The sequence below is a fragment of the Rhizophagus irregularis genome, chromosome 3 (genome assembly GCF_026210795.1).
Source record: "Rhizophagus irregularis chromosome 3, complete sequence".
Classification (NCBI taxonomy): domain Eukaryota; kingdom Fungi; phylum Glomeromycota; class Glomeromycetes; order Glomerales; family Glomeraceae; genus Rhizophagus; species Rhizophagus irregularis.
Window position 1 is genome coordinate 4585333 of NC_089431.1, and position 13605 is coordinate 4598937.

Genomic DNA, 13605 nt, shown 5'->3' on the forward strand with positions numbered 1-13605 from the left:
ATAATCATATTGGTCATATTGGTCATTATAATTATCATATTCCACTACATTGAATCCTCGATTATTGTTTTGGTGGTTTGGTGGTCTGTTATAGTTATTTGGTCTTCCATTATAGTTATTTGATCTTCTATTATAATTTTGATTATTTGGTCTTCCATAGTTTCTTTGACCATTATTTACCCTACATTCATTTGCATAATGTCCTGGTTGTTTACAATTATAACATGCTCGAGGTGGTGGTCCTTGTCTATTATTATTGTTTGGTGGTCTCTTTTGCCCTCCAAGTTGATTTACTAGTTTTACCTCTAATTTTTTAAACATGTCGGCAAGGTCATCCTCATAATTTTTCTCCAATGGTTTTTCAAATATATTCTTTGGCTTGTCATCTTGTATATCGATTCCTTTTCTTTGGGTACTAACTGATATACCATGTGTCTTTCTTATTAATTCATTAGTAGCTTCCTCTTCTCTTCTTGCTGTATTCACTGCATCATTTAAATTTGCTGGGTTTTGTCTTCTGACTTGATATCCCAATGTTGGTGTTAATCCTTCGATATAATTATCCACTTGTAATTCATCATCTAATGCATGACCTCTGGTAGCTATCCTTAATATTTGTCTAAACCTTATCGTATATGCCTCAACATTTTCATTTACTCCTTGTGTTATTTTCCTTAATTCTAACATTTTCCTTTTTCTAACATCTTCCCTGGTAAATCTTTGTTTAATCCTATGTTTTAAATCATTATCATTATCGTTATCTTGCCAATTTACCAAATGACCATTGTTTGCTTCCTTCTTTTCATTATACCATTGTGCTGCTGCACCTTTCAAACAGGTAGCTGCCATTGCTGCTTGTCTAGCTCCATTTACTCCTGCTGCTTTTCCTATAGCAGTAAATGCTGTTTCAAATTGTCTTACCCAATCGTTTATGTCTTCTTCTTCCCTTCCATAAAATTGTGGCATACTAATTATTCCTCCAGCTACATTTCCTGCATCCTCAATTGCATTTGCTAATGGGTTGGCTGCGACTAATCCAGCCCAATTACCTCCTATATCATGTCCCGTTGCTGCTAGTAAAGCCGCTCTAAAATCTTCCCTTACTTCAGCTCTTGTTGCTCCCATAATTATTGGTACTATTGGTAGAATTGGTGGTATCGGTGGTGTTAAAGGTGTTTCAAATAAATTTTCTATATTATAATCAGATATTTCACTTTTATCCTCAGAGTTTGATTCTGAACTTTCACTTGAGTCAAAACCAGGTCTATTTATAATGTTTTCTTCATAAGGTTCTTCAAAATTTTCATTGTTATCGGTATCATTTGGATTTAAAATTTCTCCGTCTTTTCCAGATCCATCTGATTCTTTTTCAGATCCATCAGATTTTTCATTATCAGATTCATTTCCACTGCTTTCACTATCCTCAATTCCAGCTTGTTGTTTTAGAAATTTATCCAATATCCGTTTTAAATTTTTCTCCAAATCATTTTTATTTCCTTGGAATATTTCAATAAATTCTTGATCCAATATTTCTCCATCAGTATATCCCATACTGATTAATCTTAATAACTCTCCATCAGTTATTTCTATTTTATTATCATCACATATTTGTTTTAATCTTTTGACCCTGATATCAATTTCATTTTCATCATTCTCACAATCCCTACACTTGGTTTTTCCTTCGTTAAATTTATTGTTCATCCATCTTATTCCACATTCATCACAAAATGTGGTATTTTCATTTATCCATTCATATAATTTTATCCTTAATTCTTTGTCATTCGTATCAATTTCCTGGAAATATTTTTCCATAAATTCCATTGTTAATATTATACTATTGCTTATCCTGAATTTTCTCATTCTTTCTATTTCTGACACATTTAATTCGTATCCTAATTTTTCTAAGTCATCCTTTAATTCTAATAATTCTTTTTGTTCACAATTTTTACATTGTCCAATGTCTGCTATCATATCAGGTAACTTTCTATTCCTACAATTTCCACATATTAATGTTTCTTTTGTTAACCATTCATTTATTTCATCTTTTAATTTTTCATCACTTAGTCTCATTAATTCGAAAAATGTACCTAAAAAGTCCTCTGTTAATATCAATTCTATCCTTATCCTTAGGTCCCACATTCTTTGTATATCTTTATCAGTAAACCTTCCACCCATTTCTTCAATTTTTCTTTTTAATAATTTCACTGTCCATTCGACATCATCCTCTATTTTTGCTTCATAATGTATACTACCATCACTGTCCTCTAATTCATAACTTTCAGGGCTATCACTTTCTGGGTCCTCGGGTTCCCTTGTAAATTGTTTGGTGTCAATAAATCTTTGTATTGTCTTTTGTTTATATTTACCCAACCTCTGGACATATTCCTCAATTGATAACTCAGGTTCTTCGTGTTCAATGCTTTGTATTAGGGCAAACATCTCATATCCTCCTAATTCAGTTATTCTTTCTTCCATGTATAACAATTTTCTAAATTCTACCATTGCACCTGGTCCTACATGCTTTACTTTCGTATCATTTTCCAATATTGTGTTATACCATTCCCAAAATTTTTGAAATCTATTTTCAACGTCCCAATCTTCTAAAATATATCCATGTTCCATTATTTCTGGGCATCCAATTAATCGATCAAATACTTCATTTTCTAAGTTTCCTTCAATACAATCCCTTACAATTACTACAATTATTATTCTCAATCCTTTTTCCTTCATTTTCGGTTGTTGTCTGTACCTTATTGATTCAATTATTCTATCTACTATATTCCTACATTTTCCTTTATGTATTGTGTCCTCCCTTTCTCTATTGTCCATACTTAATAAATTCAATAATTCTTTATGTGTTACATTATTGTACATTAGTATTGTATCCTCAAATTTAAATAAAGCATCCCAAAATTTCTTGAATGCTGCTGATACTTCTCTTTCTATTGGATTACATATTTCACATGCTAAACATTCCTCTGGTTCTATCACTCCTAGGTCATGTTCTTGTTTTATGGTTTATATATCCAGCGTTCCAAACATGGTACCATTCCATTTTTAATAAAATTCTCTAAAAATTTTCGCGTCTTTTACTTTTTATCCTTCTTTTATATTTTATTTGACCTATACTGGGCTTGCCTTTACCTCATTTGTTCATTACTGAGTATGGTAGTTTACAGGTTTGTACAAATAAATTTATATTTTTCCTTAAAATTCCCAACCTAAGGTTGGAGTGTGAATCCATATTTGATTTGTCCGATTATTTGTTGTATTTCCGGATTTGTCAATTTTATAATAGTCGTTACAAATGTTTCCTTTACTCTATATATCTTATCTTGACCAATTTCAGTAAAAAGTTTATATATTTTTATAGCTCCTTGCATCCTTTTCCTTAATGCTTCCTTTTTCTTTTGTTTTTCATCAGTACTTTCATTAACTATAAATTCCATCATTTCATCATATAATTCTTCTCTAGCTGTCTGGTCCGGCTTTGTTTGATTTATTCTTGCTTTAATTTCTCGTTCAAAAATTTGTCCAATATTGTACCATATTAAGATGTTTTTACCATTTGTATTTCCAAGACTGATGTATCTTTCTACTAATTTTTCAACATCATGAATTTCTACATTTTGTATTTCTGGTATCAATAGGTCTTCCACATTTATCGGTGTCAACAATTCATTTATAAATCTTTCCACTTTATTCTCACTTTTGGTCCTTTTCACATGTTCTCTATTATCACAAGTCAAACATCTCTTTTTTTTCTTCTTGGGTGGTCTAACATCATAGATAGTCTTTAGACTGATGGCCTTATTATCTTCATTATAAATTTTTAATTTAATTCCTTTTCCTTTACACAAATATTTTTCTGAATCCTCTTTTGTTAAATTGATTTTGTATTCCATTTTATGGGTGAGAGATCGAATTCCTCACCTTCTTATAACTTTCCTTGAATACATTTGTCCAGCAAATATTATTTTAATTTTTGTTAACGTTAATCATGATTCTTCTTGGGTACCCTCACACAGAATTGTTTTTGGAAGTTCACACAGAACTATTCTCAATTGATCACACAGAATACCTCAATTGAGTTCACACAGAAAAAGCTCACACAGAACTATTCTCAATTGATCACACAGAAAACCTCAATTGAGTTCACACAGAATTATTCTCAATTGATCACACAGAAAACCTCAATTGAGTTCACACAGAATTACCCTACCATCGTATTTATAGTGTCGGTTTTTTGGGTACACTTTTTATCCTTAACTTAACCTCAATTATTTATAAAAATTATTTTTAATCCTTAATTCATGGAACTTATTTACAATTTTCTATTAAAACCCCTTCTAACTTGATTAGCCTCGCATTTCCCTTGATAATCAATTACTACCATACATATTTGGTTCATATGTATGAAAATTATTATAATAATAATTTTTCATTGACTTATCAGCCGGTGGTCAAGTTAGATCAAAAATTTAATTCTTAACATTATCTCTTTATACATTTATGGTCATACTTACCCAAATTAATACCTTTTACCTTGGTAACCATTATTTTCACGTATCCTTTAAAATATTTAACTTTATTTTATTAAAATTTAACGTTAATACACCTTAAATTCTTTTTTTTTTTTTTTTTAACCAAGACTTAGAACTTTTAATTTTATAATTCCTTAACTTCGTCGATCCTTTATTTGTAACTTCTAATGATCACGTGGGGGTGATCATTTTCTTTTCTCAGAGATCCTATACTTATAACCTGTAGTGATCATGTGAGGATGATCACTTTTCCTTTCTCGGAGCATGCACCACTTGTAACACCTGAGCCCATAGAGAATTATGTTTGCCACCTCAGGTATTAACAAAATTACTCTTTATTAATAATATAAATAAATACAATAATATGCTTGGTTTAATAACATTAAATAACAAAATAAATAATTCATAACAAAATTCGTCTAATTTTCTCTCTCTGTCCTTTCCAAAAGGTGATCTTCACGCCCTTTTATGTTTGTTTTTGTGTAACTAAATTCATAATTTCGATTCATGGATTTAAATTATTAAAGCATTTCCATTGTTTTAAAGTATTTCCATTATCTTAATTTTGTATCCATTTGATCATCATAAACACCTGAATTATGATTTATAATATTAACGTAGTGATCAACAAATTAATCACTTGACACCTCAGATCACTTGATTTCATTCAATTTAGTATCTTTCGGATCCTCATTTATCCTTAAATCTCGTGACTAATAGTTTAAGGTCATCACGGACCAATTATCCTTGATTCTCATGACTAATAGTTTAACGACTTTTCGGTCCAATTAAAATAAAAATAAAAATAAGTTAAAATTTTATACACTAAGACTAAATGTAATACTGCGCCTCACAATTAATAAATTTACTAGATATACTACGGCATTACACCGGTTAATTAGAGGTTACGGCGTCCGGCCTGATGATCTATCTAAGTCCAGTCATGTTAATTTTTAGCACAGTCATGTGAATTTGGGTCCGAATCATTGGACTATGCGATCCAGTGATTCGCTTAAAATAACTTGGATCCGATTAATGAGAGTTAGTACTAAAAAATATTTTTTTTTTTATTATTAAATATTTAGTGAGATAATGCTTTTAGTAGATGATATAGTATAAATTGCTAGAAACCTCTTGTTTCAATAAAATTAAGATGCAATTAATTTTTTGTTATAAGTTTTTAAACATTTTATTGTATAAAAATATTTATTTAAATCTACAACTAATAATTATTAAATACAAGAAAAAAAAGGTCATGTAAATTTAGTTCGGTCCGATTGATCAAAATTACAGGACTCAGAACAGTTAACTCATTCAATGGTAGCAAAGTCCAATCAAAGTTTAAATTCGGTCTGCATCAAAATTCACATGACTGTTGACAATTACTGGGAAGATCATCGGACCGGATCCATTATTTCGTACTACAAAAACCTGCAATTTAAAAGGCTGAAACTATTTCACAAATTAGGATTCCCAATATTCTTGTACTCTTTTATTCTTTTTTTCTTTCGTTTTAATATTGATAATTATAATGGCGGATAATAAATTTTTACCAAAATTATTACAAAATTTACTTGAAATTTTAGACGATGAAGAATATTATGATATTATAATTGAAGTTGGTAATGACCCTAACGTGAAAATTTTTCGTGCTCATATGGTTATTTTAAATTATCGTTCTCCATATTTTAGAAGAATTTTATCAACTAATAAAAAGAAAAATGATGGAGCTTTATCACATATCAAATTACCGAAAATTTTACTTGAAATTTTTCAAATAATTATAAGGTAAGAAATAATAAACTAAATTTTATAATAAAGTGATTATTTGTAAAATTTTTTAATTAACGCATTATTATATTTTAGGTATATTTATGGCGGAAAAATTTCTTTAGTTGATTATGATATTTTAGATATTATTAAGATATTGGCTGCCGTTAATGAACTAAGTCTTCGGGAATTAATTCCCCATATACAATCATTTTTGATTGAGAACAAAATTTTAATCTAATATACCAGATGGCCTTTGAAAATGATTCTTTCTTGGATCTTCAAAAGTTTTGCACAGAGTTAATAGCTAAACATCCAGAAAAAATTTTCAGTTCATCTAATTTTACTTCGATTCCAGAAAAAGCTTTAATCTCTCTTATTCAACATGATAATCATCAAATGGGAGAAGTTCAAGTTTGGGAACATGTACTTAAATGGGGTATTGCAAAAAATCCTGGACTTTCGTCAGACCCTTCAAGTTATTCAAATGATGATTTTAATGTTTTGAAAAATGATTTACAACATTTTATTCCTTTAATTAAATTTACTGAATTTACTTCTAGAGAATTCCTGAATGAGGTATATCCGTATAAAAAGATTATTCCTGATGAGATGTGTGAAAATTTAGTCAAATATTTTTTGGATCATGATTATGTACCAAGAAAAAAATCAGAACCACAGATTATTAAAGAATTAAATACTAAGGGTATTGATTCAAATATCATTACAATTCAACATGCTGAATTAATCTCAAAATGGATTGATGGATTAGAAATTACAGATGAATCGAAAAGCTTATATGAATTCAAATTAATTTTTCGTGGATCTCGAGATGGATTTACAGCCAGACAGTTTCATAAAATATGTGATAATCTATCTCGTACTGTAACAATAATTAAAGTGAAAGACACCAATGAAATTCTTGGAGGATATAACCCGATTGAATGGAAAAATAGTAATAATTCTATTAATTGTCATGGTACTACTAAAGATAGTTTTATTTTCTCTTTTATAAATAAAGAAAATATTGAAAATCATATTATTAGTCGAGTGAAGAATGAAAAATATGCTATATGTAATTGGTTTAATTACGGACCATCATTTGGTAATGAAGATCTTACATTATATGAAGGGTTTCAAAGTGAAGTTTCTTTTAAAAATAAGAAAAGTCGTTGTTGTAAAAGTTCTTATGACAAACAGATCAGAAAGACGGAAGAAGAATTTTCTGTAGATGAATATGAAGTATTTCAGATTATAAATGATAATTGACAAAATGGTTTGTTAAGAAGTTGTGTATAAAAATATTAATTTTAGTACCACTATAAAATTCAAAGAAACTATTCTATATTGAGCCACAGTAAATATTATATCACTTATTATAAATACAGATTTAACATATAGTAGTAATAAAACTGGTGTAACACTAATCATGGGATCTTAAATAAACGATTTATGGACAATGAAGATGTTAGATACTAAGTTATGATACACAAATTTAAAAAGCATAAAACAAATAAAAATTTCTAAAGAAAAGGTGAGCAAGTGAAAGGCCTGGTAGTGTTGTAATTCTCTTAATTTATACGATAAAAATAATTTGCATTTTTTTAACTTTTTTTATATTAACCTTCTTTCTGAAAACAAGTTTAGCATTATCGTATATATATTGTTCTTAAAGCATGAACCATTAAAACATCATCTACCAAAGTCAAAGATCGGATTTTTATTTTTGTATTATCTAATATTTCATCTGAAGTTAATCCATTAACTCTATTAATAACCTAAGATGACTCAAAAAAAAAAAATTTTCTTTTTTATAAATCCATAGGTTGTAACTTATTCATAAGGATAATAATAATTTTTATGTGGTCATTTTAAATAATATTTATTCGAGAATATACTTATTTTAATTACGCCTCTATAAAAAATATCATTACAAATAATTTTATTATTTTAAACAATTATGAAGAATTTAAACCAGTTACGGTATACACAGTTTGGACCAAAAGTGCAATTTTTATTGAAACTTTTGTTCAAAATTTATAATGTGACTTATGATTTTTAATTTTTTATGGTTTAATGTTTTGCTAAAATGTCTTATAAATGTTATTTGGTTCCTTGATTTATAAATGCAAATTTGTCATCTAATCAATATTTTTATAATAAAATCCCTGTAAAAAAAGTCAATCCGTTTTTTTTATTCCATCTTTTTTCCGTAAAAGGCTCATATTTCCGGAATTAATAACTTTATATCACGGAATTTATCGAATTATGGTATGCGATTCTGTAAAAATTTCTGATTCTTCACTTTTAGTTTAGATTTCTTTAATAGTATGAGTTGTGAAGCTACTCTTTTATTTTATTTTGATTTTCTTATTTAAATTTAATATTGTTCGATTTTATTGTTCGATTTTAAAATTACAAATAAATATAAAGTCATAAGACTGTTTGACAAAAGGAATTTATCGAATTATTTGCATTTTCCGTGAATGGATCCGTGAAAGGTTCAATTTCACGGAGTTTTTACAGAAATAACGGATAAAATTTTTTATAGGGAATAATAAAATAAAAATCTATTTTTTTAAGTTATTTCTGTAAGATTATTTTATGGCCGTTGAATTATCCAGCAAAAACAAAATCTATTTTAAAAAAGAATATTTTTTTTTTTTTATAAATATAAATTTATAATCTTCATCTGAGGATAAGTATTTACAAATATAGTTCATGATTAGTAAATTTGATTTGAAAAAATTATTAAAATCAAACTGCGCCCAAATATTGATATCACTTTATTAATTAACATTTTTTGGTGAAACATCTAATATAGTAAACTAGGTACTAGGTCTTTGGCGTAAATCGGTAATCTCTGTTAAATTAACCGATTCCGATTAATTATCCGTTATTATGTGCTACAAAAGATCTGCAATATAGAGAAGCTGAAACAATTAAGGATTGGCAAATTCTTATACTCTTTTCTTTATTTTAACATTGACAATAATGGCTGAGAATAAATTTTTACCAAAATTATCACAAAATTTGCTCGAAATTTTAGATGATGATGAATATTATGACATTACAATTGAAGTTGGTAATGACCCTAACGTAAGAATATTTCGCGCCCACATGGTTATTTTAAATTATCGTTCCCCTTATTTGCGAAGAATTTTATCAACTAATAAAAAGAAAAATGATGGAACTTTAGCACATATTAAATTACCAAATATTTTACCTGATATTTTTCAAATAATTATAAGGTAAGAAATAATAAACTAAATTATCTAAATTGTTACAAAATAAAAATTTTGTTTTAACCAACACATCATTATATCATAGGTATATTTATGGTGGAAGAATTTCTTTATTAGAATATGATATTTTAGATATTATTAAGATCTTGGTTGCCGCTAACGAATTAAGTCTTCAGGAATTAATTCCCCATTTACAATCATTTTTGATTAAAAACAAACAAAACTGGGTAGAACAAAATTTTAATCTAATATACCAGATGGCCTTTGAAAATGATTCTTTCTTGGATCTTCGAAAGTTTTGCACAGAGTTAATATCTAAATATCCAGAAAAAATTTTCAGTTCATCTGATTTTACTTCGATTCCTGAAAAAGCTTTAATCTCTCTTATTCAACATGATAATCATCAAATGGGAGAAGTTCAAGTTTGGGAACATGTACTTAAATGGGGTATTGCTCAAAATCCTGGACTTTCTTCGGATCCTTCATGTTATTCAAATGATGATTTTAAATCCTTGAAAAATAATTTGCAACAATGTATTACTTTTATTAAATTTACTAAATTTACTTCTAAAGAATTCTTGAATAAGGCATATCCATACAAAAATATTATCCCTGAAGAGTTATATGAAGATACGATTAAATACTTTTTGGACAATCCAAATAACAAGTCAGAACCGCAGCCAATCAAAAGTTCCAAAAACATAGATTCAATAATTATTACAACTCAACATGCTGAATTAATCTCAAAATGGATTGATAGATTAGAAATTACAGATGAATTGAAAAGTTCATATGAATTCAAATTAATTTTTCGTGGATCTCGTGATGGATTTACAGCTGAACAATTTCATAAAATGTGATGATCAATCTCGTACTGTAACAATAATTAAAGTGAAAGACACCAATGAAATTCTTGGAGGATATAATCCGATCAAATGGACAACTAGTAAAAATAGTAGTAATTATAATAGTACAGCTAAAGATAGTTTTATTTTCTCTTTTATGAATAAAGAAAGTATTCAAAATCATATTATTAGTCGAGTGAAGAATGAAAAATATGCTATAAACAATTGGTACAATTACGGACCATCATTTGGTAAAGATCTTATATTATATGGAGGGTTTCAAGGTGAAGTTTCTTTTAGAAATAAAACAAGTTATTGTTTTAATAAAAGTTCTTATGACAAACAGATCAGAAATACGGAAGAAAAATTTTCTGTAGATGAATATGAGGTATTTCAGATTATAAATGATAATTGAAAAAATGGTTTGTTAAGAAGTTGTGTATAAAAACATTAAAATTTAGTACCACTATATAATTCAATAAAAAAAAATATATTATGACATGAATATTGTTTCCATTTATATCGCTTATTATAAAATAATACGGATTTATACAATAGTAATAAAGCTTATAAAATAATAATTACGAAACTTAAATAAAGATTTATAGATAACTAAGTTATTATATATTGACTGAAGTTATAATAATAAATAGTTAATAGTATACACAAATTGAATCTATAAACTCGGGTAAAATTTGCCAATAAACTTTATTCTAGTGCGAAATTGAGAACGAGAATATTTATATAATCTATAAAAAATACTGAATAGTATTATATTACTTATTAGATTTAGCATATACTAGTAATTAAACTTGTGAAGCACTAATCATGGGATCTTAAATAAATGATTCATAGATAATGAAGTTGTTAGATATTAAGTTATGATAATATATACACAAATTTGAAAAGCATAAAACAAATAAAAATTTCCAAAGAAAAGACAATGAAAAGGTGAGCAAAGGCATACCCTATAAAAAATATTTGTCCAATAAATATAAGGAATGGGGCCTGGCAGTGTTGTAATTCTCTTAATTTATACGATGAAAATAATTTACATTTCTTTAACTTTTTTATATATATCAACCTGCTGTCTGAAACCAAGTTGAGCATTGTTCTTAAAGCATGAACCATCATTAAACATCATCTACCAATGTATTAACGTTAAATAAAAATGGATTATTGGCATGATGCAAAATGTGCAAAAAAACTTCAAATGAAATTTCTATTATCTAATATTTCGTCTGAAGTTAATCCATTGACTCTATTAATAACCTAAGATGACTCAAAGAAATATTTTCGTTTTTATAAATCCATATATTGTAACTGATAATAGTGGTCATTTTAAATAATATTAAGTTATTCGAGAATATACTTATTTTAATAAAATAATTTTAAACAATTCCCTATAAAAAAAATGTGTCCGGAAAATGTCCGGAAAAAATTGCACAAATTCTGGACATTTTCATTGTCCAGAAAATGTCCAGGACATGTTCCAAATTTTGACCATTTCCGGACATTTTTGTCTGGGATCTGTCCAGAATTTCGTCATGTCCAGAATTTGTCACAAAAGATGATTGGCAAGATGATCATATACCATCTACACCGAATTTGAGCTACAAGTAAAATCACAAATATATAGTATTTTTGCCTGCTCAGCAAATTTAATTAGTACGACAAAGAAGGTTTTGAATGTCAGTTTCTTGCTTTTTACATTTTTTTGTAAAATTAATTTATCTTTTTTTAAGAAACTAGCATCCAAAATTTGTCCGGAATTTTGTTATGTCCAGAATTTGTACGGTTCAAATTGTCTGAATTTTACTATGTCCGGAATTTGTCCAGTTTTATATGTCCGGAATACATCCTGAATGCCTATACTAGACATATTCTGGACAAATTCTGAACACATCAAAATTTTAAACATCATGTTTGTGTCAAAAAACTGGACAATTTCCAGACATATCAAAATGTTTTCTGGATATTTTCCGGACATTTATTTTTTATAGGGATTTTGAAGAATTTAAACCAGTTACGGTACACAGTTTGGACCAAAAGTGCAATTTTTATTGAATATTTTTGATATTTTACTTTTTATAAATTTATCATCTGGTATAATCTTCATCTGAGGATATAAAGTACTATTTATAAATATAGTTCGTGATTGATTTGAAAAATGAAACTGCGCCCAAATATTGATAATATAAAACAAGTTAACATTAAACATGGCAGGGAGCTATAGTCATAGTATAATTAGAACTGTAATAATTCTGACTTTTTTTTTAATTAAGTTGGTTTATACTACCATACAGTATCATAATTATTATGATAAATAGTTTTTAAGATTTAAAGAGAATTTCTAAATTTTAACTGGTGGAAAAATTACTGGTAGATCATGTGATTGTGTATTAAATATTCATGTGATTTATTATGATGATGCAATTTCATTTGGCTCGCTTCGCTCGCCGGGCTTTTCTAGCCAAACCATAACTTTCACTTTATTTGCAAAATTTTTGATTATATTTAACATATCTATAAAAAAAAATGAGAAATTACTCTTAACTAGCTATTAACATAATTTTTTTCTCATTTGGTAAAGGATGATCATTTTCGGTTTATTTTGCTTGTTAATCATTTTTGGCTTAGTTATTTCACTTGTTAATCATTTTAAGGTTAATTATCTTGATTGTTGTTTATTTTTTGGTTTAAAAATAAAAAAATATATATATCAGAATATGTGATTAACTTTAAATAACAATACAGAAAGATTGTTTATTACTTGATAAAGCATTTATTTAATATTTACCATCATCATTTTTGGAATTACGGCTCTGGAAAAAAATTTTTCATGATTATATTGTAATAAAACAATTCTACTATCCGATTGTTAATCATTTTTAGTTCTGGAAAATTATGATAACTGAATATCATAATAATAAGACAATGATAATGAAATTTTACCATTTAGTTGTTGTTTATTGTTTTGTTTCAAAATAAAAAATTACTTGATATAACATTTATTTAATTTTATCATCCAATTGTTGAGAAAAAAAATTTTATGATAACATTATAATAAAACAACAATCTTATTATCTGATTGTTAATCATTTTTAGAATTACTACCCTGAAAAAATTTTCATGATAGCATTATAACTAAAGTTGCCTGCCAAAACTCTACAGGCTATTGTCGAAATGTCGAAACTAAAA

General features: G+C 27.4%; 4 protein-coding genes across 4 annotated transcripts; 3 read left to right on the forward strand and 1 right to left on the reverse strand.

Annotated features, from left to right (window-relative positions):
• Positions 1-3221: 3221 nt before the first annotated feature.
• Positions 3222-3905, reverse strand: OCT59_021124 (uncharacterized protein; the record flags this gene model as incomplete). Its single annotated transcript, XM_066149641.1, has 1 exon — positions 3222-3905. The coding sequence occupies one exon, from the start codon at positions 3903-3905 to the stop codon at positions 3222-3224; it is 684 nt and encodes a 227-aa protein (XP_065990529.1).
• A 2170-nt stretch (positions 3906-6075) lies between these two features.
• On the forward strand, positions 6076-7583 carry OCT59_021125 (uncharacterized protein; the record flags this gene model as incomplete). Its single annotated transcript, XM_066149643.1, has 3 exons — positions 6076-6332; positions 6411-6480; positions 6564-7583. The coding sequence occupies 3 exons, from the start codon at positions 6076-6078 to the stop codon at positions 7581-7583; spliced, it is 1347 nt and encodes a 448-aa protein (XP_065990530.1).
• Positions 7584-9308: 1725 nt separating this feature from the next.
• On the forward strand, positions 9309-10419 carry OCT59_021126 (uncharacterized protein; the record flags this gene model as incomplete). Its single annotated transcript, XM_066149644.1, has 2 exons — positions 9309-9565; positions 9645-10419. 2 exons carry the CDS (start codon positions 9309-9311, stop codon positions 10417-10419), a joined length of 1032 nt encoding a protein of 343 aa, XP_065990531.1.
• A 142-nt stretch (positions 10420-10561) lies between these two features.
• On the forward strand, positions 10562-10819 carry OCT59_021127 (uncharacterized protein; the record flags this gene model as incomplete). Its single annotated transcript, XM_066149645.1, has 1 exon — positions 10562-10819. One exon carries the CDS (start codon positions 10562-10564, stop codon positions 10817-10819), a length of 258 nt encoding a protein of 85 aa, XP_065990532.1.
• Between the last annotated feature and the right edge of the window lie 2786 nt (positions 10820-13605).